This window comes from Epinephelus moara, chromosome 3 (genome assembly GCF_006386435.1).
Source record: "Epinephelus moara isolate mb chromosome 3, YSFRI_EMoa_1.0, whole genome shotgun sequence".
Lineage (NCBI taxonomy): Eukaryota > Metazoa > Chordata > Actinopteri > Perciformes > Serranidae > Epinephelus > Epinephelus moara.
In genome coordinates this window covers 26,587,883-26,609,670 of record NC_065508.1, presented here as the reverse complement: position 1 = coordinate 26,609,670, position 21,788 = coordinate 26,587,883, and the positions used below count along the sequence as shown (strand labels likewise).

At 40.2% G+C, this 21,788-nt stretch overlaps 1 protein-coding gene across 1 annotated transcript in view; it reads right to left on the bottom strand.

The window, feature by feature from the left end:
* Nucleotides 1-21,788, bottom strand: part of rad51d (RAD51 paralog D) — a 35,283-nt gene that overhangs the window by 11,470 nt on the left and 2,025 nt on the right. The window contains exon 3 of the mRNA XM_050034546.1: nucleotides 7,935-8,053. Within this exon, the coding sequence (XP_049890503.1) occupies nucleotides 7,935-8,053 (119 nt within the window). The remainder of the gene's footprint in view (nucleotides 1-7,934; nucleotides 8,054-21,788) is intronic.

Below are 21,788 nucleotides of genomic sequence, written 5' to 3'. Positions count from 1 at the left end.
ACTGATGACAGCTGTGAACCATCAGCTCTTATCATCCACACTGTTAGTATGAGGAAGCACCACAGCTGCTGGATATCTGATGAGGTTTGTTACGTTTGTGTTGCTTTCGTTCTGCTTGTCTGTGTAAAGTCTGTTTGATACTCTCTGCGGCAAAAAACAAATTAGAGCCATTTATTACTCCTCATAAATGATTATACTATTTTGTATTTTAGCATGTGAGTTGTGAGGGAGGTCTGTGAAAGGCAAGTTGCATTAGTGTGTGCTGCCAAAGAAATGTTTTTCTCCACGATGACATTGGGAGTGTTGACACTTTTTCTTAAAACGATACACAAGTTTCGGTGATAATATATTTGACAGTAACGAAAACATGGATGTATCAAGAGACTTGGATGCAGCATTCGAGGCGGGGCCCCGTTCGTTCCTATGAAAGTTGCACAGTGGCGCATGAAGCCAAAATCACTCTATCTTCCATATTATGGAGCCAAGAGAGCACTGGAGACTTACGATGGACGAGTTCAGCCAAGTGGCTAACTTTTGCCAGCCGAATAGCTAACTTTCTGTTTAACACTCCACTAATTTGAATGGAGATAAAGGGATTTAATTGTGCTGCTCTCCTAGACTTTTAAAATGTTATCAGACCAAATGGATCAAATCCCGGTAGGGATCTGTGAGTCAGATCCACCCCTAGCTCCTCCACAGGTCCAACCACTCATCCAAATATGGTCACATCTGGCTCTGAATAAACTAAGATGGCAATGGCCGAAATGCTGAACTTGAGGCTTCAAAACAGGACCAAACTGTTCAAGCTGTTCTATTTATTTGTCATTATAACCGCATTACTGGTGATTATTTATAAAAAATCTCAATGTGTAAATACTATGTGAAACCACCAATAGTCAACCCAACAATATGTGATATGTGAATGTGATATTAAAGTAGACAGCTTAATAATGGGAATTCAGTTAAAAACAGTAATTAGTTAGGAACAGAAAAATCTGACAGTCCATGAAGGTTCCCCTGTTCACAGTACTGTGGATTTTAAAAAAGGTATTATGGCCTTAAACAGGGAGAGAACTACATTAAAAGATTAAACAATGCATCTGATTATTTTATTATGTAATAGTAGGAAGGGTTTCTTTGATCTCTTTTGATTTCTTATTGAATTTCTGACATTTCTCGTAGTTGGTTGACATAAGACCAAAAACTGAAAAAGTCCATGTCCATCACATTCTTTTTATCCGTCTCTGGGCTCGAGGCTCTCATTCACTGAGCATATATCAAACAGCTGGAAGAAGAAAGGGAAAGAGACATAAAAATAATATGCCAAAAGGTGTCTCGCAGCAGACGTGATTGAAAGCTGAAGAGAAGTCCTAACAGTGTTTACAGCCTTCAGGGCTTCTGGCTTTAGGAAGGAAAAGTCTAAGCAAGCTGCCTTCACTCAACATGATGAAGAAAATGTAAATAGTCAAATATTTGCATCATGTCATTCAGGCTACGTCCTCTCTGACAGAGCTGTTTTTAGAAAAAACATCACAGTTATCTGCTGATAACTGTGAATATTGTTTTCAGCATTAGCTTGTAAGCAAAGCAGGAAATAACATCAACATGTTACAGTCTCTCAGAGACTCTACAAAATCCTTTACATATTACACACTCTGACAGGTACACCTCGCTGAAACTAATGTAGTCTAATAAAACAGCCCTGCGATAAATCCTACTTCCATGACAGCTATAATGTTCAGGTTTGTTCGGAGTGTTAAAGAGAGATGTTATTTAAACTTTATGATCATTTTGCAGGCTGTGGGTTTTTATTTGTTTGTTTTGTTTTGTTTTAAATGAGACAAGTGATATATACAACCAATAACAACATATGACATGTACGGAACATACATATCTGGGGATCAAGTATTGTGGCCAAAACTCCCCCCGGCTGCTACACTAAACACACCATTGAACTGACAGGTTATCTGATACCCCCGGACAAACACAACATAAACACATATATAACACATACACACTCACATACATCCACACTAGAATTGTCATGATACTGGAATTTCTAACTTCAATACAACACCTTAAAAAAATATCTATATTCAATACAATTTTCTAGGTTCTAGGTTTTGATTTAATTTGACAAGGCGCAGCTCTTAATAGAGTTTCACTTTTTTTTTTTTTTCTGCGACTAAGCGTCCAATGAAATCCTACTAATGACCTTTCTGGTCGACTAACGTTTGGCTGACTATTAGGGGGCAGCCATACAATGGATACATGATAATACCAACAGTTGTAATGATAATGAGGTCCTAACCTGGCCAAGACCTGTCCAATGGGCATAGGACTAGCACATAGGCAGTAGTTTGTGGTGCTTTTGAACTGTATTGCATTATACTGATATTTTGCCCACCCTATATCAACAAGGGTGCCAAATATTAGAAACACCACTCATATAACCTGCAGCCTCCAAACTAACCATGAGGTTGAATCAACACATCTCTTAAACATTTTCAACAAGAACTGAACCATATATAACTACATATAATCATTAAGGCTGGCAGACTGCATTAGTTTTAGTTAAGTATACCAAATGGACTGGAAACTAAGTGTATGTTTCATTACTCTGTCTCTGGATAAACCACACACACCACACTGTCTGTACAGAGTGTGACACCATGGACAGCAGATATCATCCATCAGTTCATCTTCTCGCCAGTAGAGCGCAGCCAAGATACACAAATCACACTGCCTTTACTCACATGGCTGATTCACTTTCATATCACTAATCCAAAGCACTAACTAATTTATGAAAACCACTTAAAAAGAGCCACGGAGAGAAAAAAAACACCTGTGGTCATTAATTATGCTGAAACAGTGAGTTTAACTGTAGAAAAGGTACCATCCTATAAATTATGCCATGCTGGCCCATTTCACAGATTTGTCCAGAGCAGCCTGTGTCCTGGCTAAAGAATATTTCCCTTCAGAAAGTGGTGAATTTATCTGCTACGCTTTGTACCACGACTGCATACAGATAACTGAATCTTGTGATGCCAGCACACATCTCTGGGCAAACCTTTCAAGGGATGCTGCGTCTCAGTTTTGCAGGTTAATTCCAAGCACTGCTGTCACACAATGCCATGCTGGCAGCAGTGGGAATTTTTGGTTTCTTTCAGGTCATTAAATTTTCATTTTTCGATGTACCACAAAAATGTTTTAAAGGACTTGTCTGTGATGTTTGTTGTTTTTAGTGGAAAGTAGTCAGGGTAGGGGCTGAGTTAATGCAGCTGATATATCAGGAGCCACTTTGAGCTGCGTTCACGAGCCAAATGGAACAACAAGCGAAGAAGTCGGCTCTGGCTGTTAAAATGTAGCACACGGGCCATTTCTAAAACACTCTATCGCTCTGCTGTATTTTTAACCACAGCAACCGTGCTCCAGATGCATATTCTGCTGGCACAGTTCAATGCAAATTGGATTTCAGCAACATTTAAAAGATTTTAGTTTGATAAAAATGAATCGATGCAAAGGAATCTGGTTACAAAACATCTTGTAATGTACAATATTATTGATTTTACAGGTTGTCATGTGATTGTTGATGGTTTGTGCTGGTCTGCACAGCTTAAGAGAGAAAATTGCAAACATGATGAAACCGACAGAAATGGCTTATAAATGCATGGCTTGTTCCAACAATGGCAGTTTACGCACAAATTGGGTTGGGGGAGTAATTAGTTACATGTAATGGAGTTAGGTAATTAAATTTAAGGTTCCCACACATTTTTACCAAAGAAGTTCCAAAACCTCTCCATAACTTTTCCACTAAATTTTACCCCATTTCCATGACTCTATAAAAGTAGTTTAGCTCGTCCTATATAGAGATCATAGGGTGCAATGATGAAGCCAGCGTGCTATGCCCTGAGACAAGCATTGTTACGAAAATGTAGCATGGAATATAGAATAAATCTACACATACAGTAGACACTAAGCAGTAACGTTATCAGGCCTGACTACAGCAGACATAAAATATGCGCCATTTGCTGGCAGTCTGTTGAGCAGCCTTTTGGTTGTCTTGATGCTTCTTCCCTTTATCATGGCTGACCAAAGCCGATTCCTCCATGTTACTAACGTCAAAATGTTTCGGTGTGAAACCTACAATCCAGTAAGGCCATACATTATTAAACACGCACTCCCCCAAGCATTTGAGGATAATCAAACTGCTAGTGCTCACTAACCTCACTCGCTCATCAGACATTCCTACTGCAAACTAGCGGCAGTAGCTCAGTCCATAAGGACCTGGTTTGGGAATCAGAGGGTTTACATATTTGGTGCCTGTCTGGACTAAATATTGAGTGTGGACTGGTAGCCTTGAGAGGTGCCAGTTCGCCTCCTGGGCACTGCCGAGGTGCCCTTGAGTAAGGCACCAAACCCCCAACTGCTCAGGGTGCCTGTCCATGGGCAGCACTCTCACTCTGACATCTCTCCATTAAATGCATGTATAGGTCCTGTTTGTGCATGTGTGTATATTTAAGGCCTGTGTGTATATGACAACAGAGCGAAAAAATATAATTTCCCCTCAGGGATTAATAAAGTAAATCTTCTTCTTCTTCATCTTCATATGCCAATCATAGTTTTACAATATCATGTGATACTAGTAACTAGGGCTGCCCCTTAATAGTCGACAAAATGTTAGTTGACCAGAAAGGTCATTAGTCGGCAAGATTTCATTGGTCGCTTAGTCGCAGAAAAACAAAACAAAACAAAACAAACTTTTAGGAGCTGTGCCTTCTCAGAATAAATCAAAACCTATAAGACTGGACCATATGGGAATTTAATTTGAAAGGACAGACACAGGAAGTGTCCATGCTCAGCAGTCAGACAGGAGTCAGGTTAATTTCCAGGGCTGGTACCTGCGGTTATTCCACAGGCTAGTTAATAACATGTCGGGCAGGAAATCCAAAGTGTGGGATCATTTTGAGAAGGTGAAGGACGAACCCAAGGTGATATGTAAACTCATCTTCATTGGTCGACTACAAACATGACGTATCATCTGAAACATGGAAGTAGCTACATGCCCATTAGCCCACAGCGTCATTAACAGGCGGCTCGCTCAGTGTGTGACGTGCACTTGTAGATAAAATATAGGCCTATATTAATGAAGGTTCATTAGTACGGTTTTGTATTTCTCTGTAATGTAGCACAGTGTTAACAATGTTACTGATACTATTCTTTCTCACACCTTCAACTCAAACCATTGTGTGGCCCCGCCCAAAATATATAATTTAATTATTAAATTAATATCTTAAATATGCGGGCGACTAGTCAACTAAGGGCCCTAAATGACGACTATTTGTTGACTAGAAAAATTCTTAGGCAGGGGCAGCCCTACTAGTAACATTTCAACGGCAATAGAGTGCTACTCTATTTTTCAAATTAAAAATACAAGAAACGTATTTCAGGTAATGTTAAGATATGTTTTGGGATTTTTATCAACACATTTTAAACAACAGCCAAAATAACTTTTCCAAAACATTATGTTAATTCCAAATTTTTTTTATAATTTTGTATTATTTCCAGGAATTTCATGACCATGAAAACCCTTTGAATTACAAAATAAATGCAATTGTAATAGTTAGTATGAAAAAATATGCAATTAAATTACAGTTGCTAATCAAAAGGTTGGTGATTACAAAGGGGTTAGAGTACGTCCAAATATATTCTTTGTGGTAAAAAGTTTGTATGTAGAATATATCATTCTGTATCATATCTATTTCTGTTGCATCTTTTCACTGTGCAGGAACAACTTCTTTTGACACAACCTATTTACTGACATTTTTCAGCTTTATTGCCCAGTTTAAAACATTTGTTAGAAAAGTGACGGCCGGGGCGTCGGTAGCGTAGTGGATAGTGCCGGCGCCCCATGTACAGAGGCATCGCCTCGCTGCAGCATTCGCGGGTTCAAGTCCAGCCTGCGACCCTTTGCTGCGTGTCAGTCCCCGCTGTCTCTCTCTCTCTGTCTCCCCATTTCACACACTGTCCTATCCATTAAAGGCAAAAGCCCACAAAAATAATCTTTCTTTTTTTTTAAAAAAAAAGAAAGAAAAGTAACGGCCTTTCTCCAACATACATTGTACATTTACTTACTCCCTATGAGCCTAGCTGCTGCCTGCACTCCTCAGGTAGGACCCACCTAACTGTTGCTACGGCCCGCTTCATTACAAAAGGAAATTGGGCATTCTTCTGTTAGAGCCCTGTAGCTGTGGAGCTCCTTACCTGAGGAACCCGGTGTCTTCGTTTAAAACACTCCTCAAAACATACTTTTATTATTATTTATTTATTTTTTTTTTATATATATATCATTTTTAAGAGGTCCTATGTCAGGGAACATTCTGTTATCTGAATAATTGAACACTAAATATAAAGTTCAAAAAGAAAAACAACATACTTTTACAGGGTTTTTACAGTAAATCTGTTGTGTCAGAAATCTGGGAGTGTTTCTTGACTCAGACCTTAAATTCGACAAACAAATAAACAGTGTTGTCCGAACTAGTTTTTTCCAGCTTCGTCTCCTGGCCAAAGTTAAAATGTTTTTAAGTCACCGCAACCTTGAAATGGCCATCCATGCTCTTATAAGCTCTAGACTGGATTACTGTAATGCTCTCTATGTTGGTGTCTCCCAGGCTTCTCTTGGTCGCCTCCAGCTGGTGCAAAATGCTGCGGCCCGTCTTTTAACCAGCACTAACAGACGAGAGCACATCACTCCTGTTCTTAAATCCCTTCACTGGCTTCCCGTCCAGTACAGGATTGATTTTAAAATTTTGATGTTTGTTTTTAAAGCTCTTCATGGTCTCGCCCCAGTGTACTTAACTGAGCTTTTAACTGTTCGGGAACCTGGTAGAGCGCTAAGATCGTCAAACCAACTTTTGCTGGAAGTGCCCAGGTCAAAATACAAACACTGGGGTGATCAAGCCTTTTCCATTGCTGCTCCCAGGCTTTGGAATAAGCTCCCTGTTGAAATGCGTCTCATTTCTGACCTGGGCCTTTTCAAATCTAGACTGAAGACATATTTATTTAGGATGGCTTTTAATACCCAGTAGTGTGGTGACTCTTTTACTTTTACTCTGTTTTACTTTATTTTATTGTATTTTATTGCTCCTATTGCTTTTATTATTTTCATTGCTTTTATTGTTTTTATTGTTGTTATTGCCTCTATTTATTTTTAATTGTTTTATTTATTGCTTCTTTTGCATCTATTGTAAAGCACTTTGGTTCACCGAAAGGGTTGTTGTAAAGGGCTGTATAAATAAAGAACATTTACATTACATTTACATTTGTGTGTCTAGTTTTTATCCTTCTTTAATCAATTTTATTATTATTTATTTTTTATCACACACTGATCTGGTCTTAGCCTATGTTCAATGTTTTTATTGCTGTGTCTACTATTTTATTTGTCTCATAAAGCACTTTATCTATCTATCTATCTATCTATCCATCTATCCATCCATCTATCCATCCATCCATCCATCCATCCATCCATCCAATTAAAATGGTTACTTTACTTTTACATTTTTAACAGGGTAACTTGTATCTGTAACCTTCCCAACACAGACCATCGTGCCCTTCAACTTTCAAAACACCAAATGCAGCTGTTACTACCACTAAACAAGTCACAGACTTTAATCTGAAGTAATATCAGTTGGCACTGACGAAGAAGCCGCTGTACGCTCAAAGAAGCATTGCCACAAAATCACTTTTGCCTCTAAACTGAACACTGGGGAAATGTCTTCTAATTCAATATGTGGGGAACTGTCCTCAGGAATACATATTTGATTTGGGAGGTGAATCTTCCTTTAAGCTCTTGTGGCACTGAGCCCACTGTTAAATCCCCCAGTCCTCAAAAGACAAAGCAGTGTGCTCTGCTGTGTGTGCAGAATTGTCTTTACCTGGGATTTCCAGTGGAGAGGATGGCTGTTGAGCTCAATAGTTCTTCATACAGATCAGCGCCTGACACGGGGAAAGCTGTGTGTTGGGCCAGCAGCACTCGGCGGATGGCAAACAGAGCCTGAAATACAAAGAATACAGTGTGAGGCTCCACACAACTGCAGCACAGCACAGTCACAACACAACATGCACTCATCTACCTCGGCTAGTGGTGCCAGATTGGGTAGTTTTCTGCCCAATTGGGCCATTGTGATTATAATCCAAATGCACAAGGTGAAATTTTTGGCTTGTTCTGATGCAATTAGGGGGATTTTTTGAGATAATGTCATCATGTCCACACTGTCTGCTCTTTCTGTGCCTTCACATATCACCATTTGGTAAACATAGTACAGTGGGCAACCTTGGCTTTAAAGTTCCAGTGTGGAGGATTTAGGGGGATATATTAGCAGAAACATAATATAGTAAGTATGTTTTCTTTAGCGTATAAGATAATAAGAGTTGTTGCGTTTCCATCACCCTAGAATAGGCTGTTTATGTCTACTCTAGGAGTGGGTCCTGTAACCATGTTGCCACAGTAACCCAACACGAACAAACCAAACACTGGCTCTAGATAGGGCCATTCGTATTTTCACATCTGCAACCATACCATAATGACACTGCTTTCTTTGGTGTTTTTAGCAATTTAAATCCCTGGTCTGTTTGTTTTCGAGAGGAAGAGACCTCGACAGATAATTCAGCTCCCGATAAAAACCTCCTGAATGTTTGTATCTCAAGTTATCACAGAAAAAAAAGGTGAGCACAGGTTAGCTGGTGCTATGCTTGTGGCCTGTCTCTGACATGCCAAACAGCAACAGAAAAACAATGGTTTGTAATGTGAAACAACTTTATTCAATGTTTTTACCGGTTTAAATCACCAAGTCCGTTCATTTTGGAAAGGAAGAGACCTATGCAAACAATTCGGCTCACAGTAAATACCTCCTGAACTTCTGGATCGGAAATAAGGTGAGCACACACTAGCAGGTGTTGGACTAGTCTGACAGCGGCGGAGGAACACTTATTTGTAACGTGAAACTGCTTTATTCAGCATTTTTACCGATTTTAATCACCTGGGGTCTCATTTATAAACATTGCGTACACACAAAACAAGGGCTGAAAGAGGCATACACCACTTCCCACAAGAAAGATGTGACTAATAAAAACGGACTTGATGGGAGAAACTTTGACCCATGCTTACAAACATTTTGGAGATGGGAACTTGGCGACACAGATGGTGAGTTTGAAGCCTGATTGTCGAAATTGCCAATTATTTTTTGGTGCATGCCATTTTGGCTTTTGTCCGTACATACATTTTCAGTATGGATGCGACATACTGTTTTATAATTGAGACCCCTGGTCCGTTTGTTTTGGAGAGGAGGAGACATCTGCCGATAATTCAGGTCCTGGGAAAATCTCCTGAACAATGAACACTGGAGGAATTCTCACCAGAAGTTTCAGCTGGTTGCAATCTGTAATATTCACCGCTAGATGCCACTAAACCCCCATAATCTTACCCACTGGACCCCTTTATGGCACCAGCAGGTCACATACAAAAGTTTAAACATCAACACCAAGAGCATATGTGCAGAACATGGAGCAGTTTCTGCTCAGGCTCTAAATCGATGCTTGTATTACTCTGCTATGCTTAATTGCAGGTGTACAACCGTAATGGTTCAGGATAGCGCTGGGATAAACACTGATTTTCTTTATTGATTAGTTTTAAGATCTTCTGTTCAGGTAATTAGAAGTTGGTAAATACTGAAAAATGCCCATCAGATTTTGCTGCCTCTTTGATATTTCCTTTCTCTCCCTCCCTCAACCCTTACACACCGCTGCGTACAAAATAATGATTGTCCACATCATTTCACACGTCTCACACCTACACCTACACCCGTGTCAAAGAAAAAGCACATCCAAATATATAATTTTAATGTACTGTTTACCTTTGTTGTTTTTCACTTCTGTGGACACAGAATGTTCACTCATGTTTTCTTATTAATCAATTGTCTTCACTGTTTAACGTCAATCTAATGATGCACTATAGTACAGTGTTGTTCTAATAATAAAAAAGAAAAAGAACATCACACCTCAGAGTCCCGGAGCCCAAGATGGAACCTTCAATTTTTTCCGGCCACTAATATTCTCAATTATACAATATTAAAAAGAAGAAGAAGAAGAAGACAGGGTGTCTGCAGACATTACCAAGTTAAATTTAAGACTTTTTAAGACCTTTTTAATACCACCTTACCTGACATTTAAGACCAAACCTGCTGAGGAAATAAGTATTCTTTCCAAGTAAACACACTGATGTCAGTTCAAAATGAACAGCAAGGAAAAATGACAACAATTGGGTGAGTTTAAGTTTAATGTGTTTAATGTAAAAAGAATACAAAATGTCATTGCCATTACAAATGCTATTTATTATTGCAATTCTTCGGTTTATCCGATGATTGTAAAGTCAGGCTGGAGAACTTTTTGTGGTAATGTGAAATCTGGACAATCTGAATTTAAGACATTTTAAGACTTTTTAAAGGACCTGTAGACACCCTGGAAGAAGAAGAAGAAGAAGAAGAAGAAGTCGAAGAAGATGAAGAAGAAGACAAAGAAAACGAAGAAGATGAAGAAGAAGGAGAAGGAGAAGAAGAAGACTAAGACCAAGACTAAGGGCCCATCCCAATATATTGGGATTGGGCCTAAGACTAAGAAGAAGAAGAAGAAGAAAAAGAAGAGCAAATGCTGACACTTGAGATACTGGAACAAGCAAATATTAGACTTTTATGTTTGATAACTTAAAAGTGTAATGATTCTGGTGGGCACTTCCAAAAGATAAGGGGCGAAATAATTGAAAACACAGTCATTGTCACTGTTATTCTATTTCTATGGGAGAAACTCTAAAATGTGTGAGTGCTAACACAAACAAAGGCTTTCTCCAGTCCCAGAATACTTTGATTTGATACCTCCCAACCATGCATAGTGCTTATCTTGGCATTTTAATTGCCAAACAAGTATACTCACAGCTCTACACAAGCATATTAACTTTGGCATTTGTTGCCTAATTAAAATAAGCACCATCAGTGTTCAGTTGAGACACTGAAACCCTCCATTTATTTGAATTTCAGCACAGTAAAACACCCACACTGACCGACTATATGAAAAGGCACATGTGACAATTAGGCATTCATTTATTCATTTTCTGTAACCGCTTATCCTGTTGGGGGGGCTGGAGTCTATCCCAGCTGATACTGGGCGAGAGGCGGGGTACACCCTAGAAAGGTCGCCAGACGAGTCAACCATTCACACTCACATTCACACCTATGGCCAATTTAGAGTCGTCAATTAACCTGCACGTCTTTGGACTGTGGGAGGAAACTAAAGTAACCGGAGAAAACCCACACTGACACAGGGAGAACATGCAAACTCCTCACAGAAGGGCTCCCCCACCCCCCGGGAACCCTTTTGCTGTAAGGTGACAATACTAACCATCGCACCACTGTGCCACCAGTTAGGCATCATACAGTTAATTATAATGGAGTCAATTTGATGTTGCAGATCGATAATTATCACTGAGTGAACATCGATCTTGACAGGGACTAAACCACATCCCACATCAGGACAGCTTAACCACAAGGTCACAGAGAAACATCTACTGACTGATAAAGAAGGGACATTTCTACACAAACTCCTGCTGTTAATTTTGTCCCTTGTGAAAACATGACTCTCCAAGACATGAACCTTCCATAACAAACTACAAACTTTTTTATTTATTGAGGATAAAAATCCAAAACATCTCGGCCCACCGTTCGCACTAGATCCCACACAGTGATGGCACAGAAGAACAGTAGTCATTACATAATTGGATTTTCACTGACCAATCAATCAGCTTGCACATTGATAATGATGACTTTGAAAGCCTTTGAAGCATAAGTTTTCTACTTGAACGGGCAACTTAAAAATTGAGTGAAATTAAAAATACATTTTCTACATTCTAATTCTGTGTCTCTGTGTATTCAGATATAAAAATCCCACTCTTTTCTCCCCCTGCAGAATGTTAATACATATTCTGATGATTCATATTGCACTCAAGGGCGCATACATAAATGTATCCAATGAAAAGTAATATGGGGCATCCAGCCAACCCCTCCCATCATATAAAACTGCACTTGACTGTTAGTTTGTGGGTCACAGTATCTATCAGAGCAGTATCACGGGTCGGAGGTGTGTGTTTGTATTCTTATTTTCATAGGGAAATATTTTGGCCTTTGCCTGCAGATCTAATAATGGGTGGGTGGTACTGCTCTTTAAATCGCTGTGGTTCCTAATACACAGAACACGGCGAGGCTGCCAACAACTGCTGCCACCTCCCGCACTTGGCCGCCTGTGAGCAGATTAATCAGGCTGTGAATTCGAGAGTCCATGGATGCTAAGTCACGCCCACTTATGAGTGATCAAAACCCAACACAATTTGATCATATCCCTCTCATAATTAAACCCTGCCCACAAACTCACTTTCACTTGGAAAAAGTCACTTGACAAAAGCTTAAGAAGCTCTATGTGGTGTTTGCCTGGGACTTAAAGGTGGCTGGTAAAAGAAAACTCCGACAGAAATAATCCTTAAAAAATATTGGGACATTTTTCTTCAAATCTCTAAAGGAAGTAGAGAACTTTATGAATAATCCCTTGCAACTCCGATGAAGGTTTGGAATCACATAACGCAAATGAATACAATAAAAGGGGAAAAAGACCATTATTACCCCATTAGATCTTTCGATTTGTGTTTTTATCCATCCATACATTTTCATCCACTTATACAGGGCTGGGTCATCAGGGCAGCAGGCCAGGCAAAGCACCCCAGATTTCTCTCTCCTTAGCAACACTTTCCAGCTCCTCCTAGAGGACCCTAAGGCGTCCCCAGGCCAGACAAGAAATATAATCCCTCCAGGGTGTTCTGGGTCTGCCCCAGTGCCTCCTACGAGTGGGATGTACCTGGAACACCTCTAACAGAAGGCACCCAAGAGGCATCCTGATCAGATGCGTGAACCACCTTCATTGAAATGAAGGAGCAGCAGCTCTACTCCGAGCTCCCTCCTGATGTCTGAGCTCCTTACCCTATCTCTAAGGCTGAGCCCAGCCACCCTTCTGATGAAACTCATTTTGGCCACTTGTATCTGTGACCTCATTCTTTCAGTCACTAAGAGTCAATAAGGGAATCGATAAAGAATCAGCCTGATAAGCAAAATCAATAATGGCATCAGTATCAATAAAATCTTTTCAGTTCCCATCCCTACTAGGAAACTTTGAATTAATTTGCTTGAGTGCAGTTTTAAGCTTATTTGATGTCTGTACTAGGGTTGTCAAAAGTATCGATACTCAAACGCTGTATCCGGATACAATACTAATTTACAAAAGTATCGATACTAACAGTGCACACCACCTCAGCGCCTGTCGGGTGCGCGAGACGGGTCCTACGGACACGCGCTGTGCAGGCAGCGTCTGGCAGGCACAGAGCCCTCGCTGCAACCCAGCTTGTTGTTGTCGCTGTGCATGCATGCACACATTTCTGTTGCTGTAATATGGCCAGCGCGGCTGCAGGAGGATCAGAGCAGCCAGTTTTGGTCAAAAATGATAAAGGAAAAAACGCTCTTTGGAAATATTTAGTGAAGTGAACACAGCACGCTGCAGACGGCAGGTACAGCCCCTCCCCTCACTAGCAGCTGAGCAGCTGGTGTCGCCAGCATCTGTACCTACCATGCCTCAGTAGGACAACGTCCCACTAGTAGGGATGTCCGCCGATATTAGCAAAAAACGTGCATCGGCATCGGATCGGACTGCATGGAAAAATGCCGATTCAAGAACTCCAATCCAGTTTTTCACAGACTCCGATCCAGGTTTTCTGGCCAGCCCAGCGCTCCGTGATTCAAGCAGTCCATTCCAGTGATCGGCTCCAGCACTTACTATCAATCCACCAGGCCAGCATGCAGACGGCAGACACACACGGAGGGAAGGGTAGGAAGAGTAGCGGTCAACTTAGTTAACTGACTATTTGTTTTCTGCTCTGGTTTTTTGAGAGTGATATTTTTATTTGGTTTACACTCTTACTGTTTAAGTAAAGAGCACTGATGGCATTGTTTTGGGCACAATTAGTGAAATTGGAGCCATGGATGGACTATTGCTTGTTTAAACAGTTGTACAATATTGTGTGTGGTTTTTTGTCCCCTCTGTTGGTCCCAGGAAACAGCAGCACCAGGCTGGCACTGACACTACTAAAATAACTGAAAAGGAAAGGCTGCATTGTTTGTTAAATGTCAACAATGTCTTGTGGTGTTAATCTATTTTTTATTTATTAGGGGGCCAAAGCACAAGTGTGTGGAGTCTTGCTGCTATTTTAATTTCAATGTTAGACATTTTAAAGATTTCTTGTGTTGATTTATTTTCTATTTATTAAGGGGCCAAAGCAGCCAAAGCAAACCAGCTATATTTTTTATTTAATGTTAATGTTCAAGTTTAAAGTTTGTTTATTTAACCCTGTTAACAATAAACAGGTCAGTTTCTCATACCAACTGTTGTGGATCATTCTAACTAACCTGATTAAGTAGTTGTTTTTGTTAGAGTAATATTGCTTGATCAAACCTTTTCTAACATGACTGACAACAAAATAAGTGAATATGTATAATACGCGCTTGGATCGGATCGGTATCGGCCAAAACTCAAGGCTGTAATATCTGTATCGGATCGGTAGTGAAAAAGCTGGATCGGGACATCCCTACCCACTAGATCTATACAACATCAATCTACTGCATGAAAACACAGTGTTCACTGAGCAGGCTGGGCTGTGGTGCTTTTTATGAAAATAGATCAGAGTTGGAAAACATCAAATTTTCAGTCCTGTTTCTGTAGAAAGAGCACCAACGGCTGTTTAGCAGGCTTACACATTCTGATTAGTCTCCTCTTCTGGGCAGAGAGGATTTCCTGCCAGAGTTCATGTCCAAAAGCAGAAATGTATCTAGGGAAAATAAATCTGTTGGGTCTCAATTAGTGGGAATGTTGGCGCCTTAATTTGGGATGTGGGCTCATAAGAAAGGTGTGTTTTTTTACATAGAAACCTTGCCTTGAGCAGCTTTAATTGAACTGTAGCAGGCTGCTTTAGTCAGATGGATGTGTCGGTGCAGATGGCCCACCACTGACCTCCAAGTTGCTGCAATGTGTGCACACAACAATGGTTCAAATCAACAGCAGGAGTGTGATGCACCAGAGGGATGCTGGTGATAAGCTCAGGGGATGCCTGCAGGCTGAACAAGCTGGTCCGGAAGTCTAGCTGGGCCACTAGGGGGAACCTGAACCTGCTGCAGGCGGTGAAGGGAAAAAGAACATTCGAAAATGTAATGATCTCATGGAGGGCGAAATCTTTCATTCATTCTGTGATAGACTTTGAACTTAAATCATCGCCATCAAGGTGGTACTTAGCTCCCACAAACAATAAGTTCAGCGCTCCCAAACACCGGCCCGTGTCTTGTTGGTGTAATTATTCCAGTCCAACAATGATGGGCCAGAGTTTGTTGCTCATACTTGTCGACTCTTGGCAGTAGCGAAGATTTCGTAATCCACGAAACGGCAGCTGCAAACCTCAGTGTGTTGGGTCATCAAAAACCCCATCCGCCTGAATTTGCTGGCGTTTTTTGGAAGCTGAAATCGCTGTGCCAACCCGAATCTGAGCAAAGTGGCACACATCAATGATCATTAGAGCCACCCGCAGTTCTTGGAAACTTGTAAGACTTGCTTACGTTGTACTTTTTTGGTTTACATGCAACATTTAGTGTTGTTGTTTGTTGAGACGGGAAGGAAAGCAGAGACTAGTATGCCAACTCCTTGCAAAACTGGATGTGCGTCACTGTACTCGTGAAGAGCTTATTATATGTAGCCAGTAGGGCTGTGAAGTTCTGGTCGGTTGGTCGACTGTTTGGTTATTATGCTCTTGTCCGACAGAATTCTCCTAGGTTGGACAATTGCTGGCGTTACTTTCCAACAAAGTCCAACAAAGCCTTTCTTTATCCAGCTGAAAAACAACAGCTGTTGTTGTTCAGCATTTGTATCTGTCCTCTGTAATGGTTGGTCTTTGCTGTGTTTGTCCCATCCCTCCTCCACTGTGACTGGACGGCTGGTGAAACATTGCAAGTATCACAGTATCAATTTTCATTCCAGTAATATCATGAACGAGATGATATGGCACACTCCTGCGTCCCAGATGGGTCGCTCACCCAGCGCCTGCTTATGTGTGTTCACCCTTTATCTGATCCAGACATTCAGGAGGTTTTTTGCCAGTCAAATGATCTACAGAAGTCTCTTCCTCTCCAAAACAAATGGACCAGGGGATTTAAACCGGTAAAAACACTGAATAAAGCAGTTTCACATTACAAATCAGGGTTTCTCCTATGCTGTATGGCTTGTCAGAGACGGGCTGCTAACCCAGCACCTGAAAAAGTGTGTTCACCTTTTTTCTCTGAGAACTTAAGATCCAGACATTCAGGAAGTTTTTTACCATCAGCCGAATTATCAGCACAAGTCTCTTCCTCTCCAAAACAAACAGACCTGATGATTTAAACCAGTTAATATGCTGAATAAAGAACTTTCATGTCAAAAAAAGATGGGTTGCTTACTATGGTGGCCGATGCGAAACTTGAATGGACCTATCTAGAGCCAGTGTTGGTTTCATCCATTCTGGGCTACTGTGGAAACACGGCAAAGCAACATGGGGCTTTCTGTGGATTTTGACATAAATGACCCATTCTAAGGTAATGAAAACACAACAGTTATTTACAGGTGATTATACATTCAAATCCTACACACTGAACCTTTAATTAAGCCCCTTAATCTAAACACATCTCCTCATTGTAACATATAACAGCTCATCATTGAAGCCTAACTTTCCATAACATTATTCCCTTGTAATGAATGAATTTCATACCTTTATTTTGCAGCCTTAGAAAGAATTGAAATGAAAACAAAAGACACCGACACTTTAAACTTGGCATGAGCAGCGCAGTGTGGGAGATTTAGGCTCTGACCAGTATCATGTTGATCTTAGGCACACTTTCACCCACACACAGCATGAGTTTCTCATTGTGTAAGTGGTTTATATTAGGTGAAATACAATTTTTAAAATAACAGACAGTTACCCTTAATTAAGCAGAATTCCCACTTGGCTTGTTATGTACACTCACAGCACACCAGATCATCTGGTTAACAAGCCAGGTAAAACTGTTTCACAGCGCAGGGTCGGTTCAAGGTAAAAGATCACATTAGCTTTCTATTTTTTTCTGTATGTTTAATTGTATTTTCTCAATAAGCAGTAGACTACAGTGTGTTCTGTAGATATGAGAGAGAAGTCACGTGGCAAAAATTGTAAAAATGGATCTGATAGGAAATAAAAGTAGTATTTTAAATATAGCTGTGTGTGTCCAGTAAGCAGTAAACAATAGAAAAGTTTATAGCCACCAGGAAGGCAAAACTCAAAATTTCCTCATTGGGCCTGCCATAAAGTCCTTCATTATCAGTTTGAGCCCACGAAGAGAAGGTCAGCTCTTTCAGTTTCAAATCATTTTGCTGTGAGAATCAGAATGAGCGAGCAGAGATCATGAAAGAAATTCTGCCTAACTCAGTTCTGACCTTATGGGCAGATAACAGGAAACTATATCGTTTTTTTTAGATCATAAATAGTGTTTTCCCACAAACCTTTTCCGAGGTATAAAAGTGCAAATAATCAGGATAGAACCCAGAAGGACCTTCTAGATAAAAGTGTATCAGTGGATAATTGTGTGGGTGGACAGGGCACGGAAGTCAACCCAGGCTTTCTTGGTAAAAAAAATAAATGAAAAGATGAGTGAGAGCTTCCCAGGCAGTAACACATCCTCTGTGGTCAGACTGTCTGTACGTGCAGTCTGGACAAAGAATTTTGTAATCCCGAGAGAAACTGTAGGAACAAAATGTGAAATATATTGTACAGTCTCCATATTCTCAACTCTGCACATTTCATTTTCATGTTGGCCGGCTACTAGGGCTGTTAGCAACCAAAGAAAATCATGGTCAACTGAAATTCTACCTACTCTTTGATGAACTGATTGGTCACTGGTGGAAAAATATCTGCATGGGTTATCTGTAGATTAACTAAATCACCACAGTACAGTGAGTGCACTCTACCTGGTAGCTGTTGTGTGTCCACCAAAGCGTTTTTTTCCTGTCACAGGGCTCAACATTGACACTTGCCTGGGGCAAGTTAACTCTTTGTACAGGCAAGTGGAACACCATGAGTGAAATATAAATGTGATCTCCAAAGTTATAATATCAGAAAATAAACTGTGCACCTTTAACACTTTTCCAACTGATCCGATTGCACGAGGCCATCCCACCATTTATCGTTGAACAGGACTGACATTCTAGACAGTAGACACTGCAGAAGTTAACTTTGAGGTTGATGATGTCATATATGACATAACATTATGAACAATAAGTATCTCTGTAACACTGCATACGAGAGAGAGAGACTTACTGGGTGTCTTCCGAATCACGTACTTTTTCTTTTTACTTTTAGTATGTACTGCAGCTGCCTTTAAAACGTACGTACTGTTGCATGCAGTACGCACACAATCGGGACATACTACTTTCTCATAACATTACGCACTGAACTTTGTTCTCTTGCATTTATATCCGTTACCTTGGAGATGGAACAAACACCACTCACCGAGTTCGCCAGAGACAGAGATCAATGCAGAGAGCTCTGCTGTTGTTACTTTACAATGTATTAGTTTAACTTTAAGGTTACAGCCAGGGGTGTGCCATGTCATCTTGTTCACGATAATACCGGTATGATTTGTGATATAAAAAAGTTCATATTGAGGTACTGCTGATATTTCAACTTGTTGACATATTGACCTCATACTGTTACTCACAGCAACAACAAGCATGGCTGAAAGTGAAATTACTACCGTCTCCACAGTGGTTCCAAAAAGAGGAGCAGCTTCAGTAGTGTGGCGTCCTGAATGTTTTATTAACAGCCCCGGACTTCTCAGGCTGTGTCCGAAATCACTCCCTACTCACTAAATAGTGCACTAAATAGTGTGTTCGCCATTTTGTAGTGCTGTCCGAATGTTAAGTGTAAATTAATATACCCTATATAGTGGACTCATAGCATCCCACAATGCAGCGCAAAAAGTAGTGTACAACCGATGGTCACTAACCGAGCAATATGTACCATGATGCAATGCGGTGGCGCCAGTAGCAGACGGCAGACACCACTGCTGTATGTGATGTGAAAAACAAAATTGTCATGTTTAATTTTCCCCAGTAGGGGGTGTCATTTGACCACTGGTCTGACACTGAAAGTTTACATTGACAATTCAGAAATGACGGTTTGTGTATCTATTTTAAATATAAATGTACAGGCCTAGCATAATCTTTTCACTTACGATTCTACGACGTCTTGCTAATCTAGCAAGAGCAGCACGTCTCAGCCTTCTCTCTCTGGTAATGTGTTTTCTTCTTATCAAAATTATTTTGATAATTGTAAGAAGGAACAAAACTACGGTGCCATTTGCTGGCATTTCCGCAACGTTTTCTTGTCTGTAAAAGGACCGAAAAGGACAGGAAAGAAAGTAAGTATACTGGTTTTGGCAGTCTGTTTGGCAGTTTGTTTTTTATGGCGAGCACGAGACCTTTATGAAGGTGATAAAACGGTAGTTGGGGTCGGATTTACAGAGGAAAAAACGTTATTATAAACGAGATACAAGTACAATTAAAACGTTAAATAGAATAAAGCTTACGGTGCAGTGCGAGGAATTAATCAAAAGCTTCTAATATGATTTAATAAAAGGCAACGGCAAGAAGAAAAGGTGTTCAGTCTTGATTTAAAAGAACTGAAAGTGTATTTATTTTTGTATTTATTCATGTGGGAAAATATGCTCAGTATTACGTATTTATCACACAAATGAATTTATTATTTATTTTGAAAACCCAGCAGACGTCATCGCTCTGGCTCGTTTTAATTGTGCGACAGTAATGACAGTAATGACGTACTTAACTATGCAACGGAGTAGTGTCCGAAAGTGTTTTAATGAGCTCACTATATAGTCCTCTATATAGGCAATATAGTGAGTAGGGGAGTAGGGAGTAGTGAATGATTTCGGACACAGCCTCAGACTCTTTTAGTGACTTACCGCTCAGAGGGAACTCTTTCAGCGGCTCCTCTGGCAGCAGCACAGCGTCTCTCCCTCTCCTCTCTTACCGTGCGCACACAGGAGTCGGTGTTGTCAAGTGATTTTGCCTACTTGACGCTTGCAGCTCGACAAAAAACTCCATATATGTGAATGTGTGATAGTTGTGGTATCATAACAACCTGTCACAGGTTACAGCGTTATGATTAGAGGAGAAATGGCAGAGCATAAAGGTCCAGGTGGAAAAAAAACAACTCAATCATTTAGGATTTTACTAACAGAAGGAAATCACCTGTTGATTTATATATATAGATCCCAGGGGGCATTTTTTGTATTTGGGAGCTGTTTAAATGAGTTACTGTTGTTGTTCACAAACTAAAGAAATTAGATAATTTTTGTTTTTACTGAATATCTGAAGGCAAACTGTAAAACTATATCACTTATTTTGTTGCAATTCTGTGTTCTTACATTGATGATAAATATATTTCTTTTAATAATTTGTCACATTGTCAAGAATATTGTTATCGTAAAAATAACCTGAAATATTATTTTAGGGCCATATTTCCTACCTATTGGGACATGCTGAACAGCGTAGGAGAAACACTGATCTGTATAAGAAACTGCTTAATTCAGTGTTTATACTAGAGTTGTACCAATACGGATACCAGTATCGGAAATGCCTCCGATACTGCCTAAAATGCGGTATTGGGTATCAGCGAGTACAGCCTATGACTAATCCGATACCACGTAATGCCTCACGTCATTACACATATGCATGCTACAGGCAAGCGAAACGGAGCGGAGTTTAAAAAGCATTCTACTGTAGCCTTTAAAATGTCTTTTTTACCAAATTGTGTGGCTGCACCTGTGTCTTGATCTGTGTCAACACTGGATAATAATAATTTATAAAAAGTTTTATGGCATTCCCTCTACTATTATGTATTTATTTCTTAATATTTTACATAGAGTTTTAGGAGCTGAGACATAAAACAATTCATATCCCATCCATTTTTATTTTACGCGCTGGTATCAGATCGGTACTCGGTATCAGCAGATACCTAAGGTTCAGGGATTGGAGTTGGTATCGGGAAGGAAAAAGTGGTATTGGTACATCTCAGTTTATATCAGTTTTAATCACCTGGTCTGTTTGTTTTGGAGAAGAAGAGACCTCTGCAGATAATTCAGCTCCCAGTAAAAACCTCCTGAACAATATATAATGAAGAAATCCTAATCAGTAGTAGTTTCACCTGGCTGTCAACTGCCATCCTCACCACCAGATGCCACTTAATCCCACCAAAATCTTACGCTCTGGACTTCTGAAGCTTTAATGCTTCAGTGCAGGTTTTTTGGACACTTCATGGATTTGATGGGTCTTATATGTGGGATTAGTATGATTGAACTGGAAAGAGACCATCCAATCTGGCAAGGTTGACTTCCAAGGTGTTAACTAGGTGTTGACAAAGGAACTGGCTGTGGATCTGAGGAGGACCAAGACACCGGTGACCCCTGTTTCCATCCAGGGGGTCAGTGTGGACATTGTAGAGGACTATAAGTACCTGGGGGTACACATTGACAATAAACTGGACTGGGCTAAGAACACTAACGCTCTCTACAGGAAGG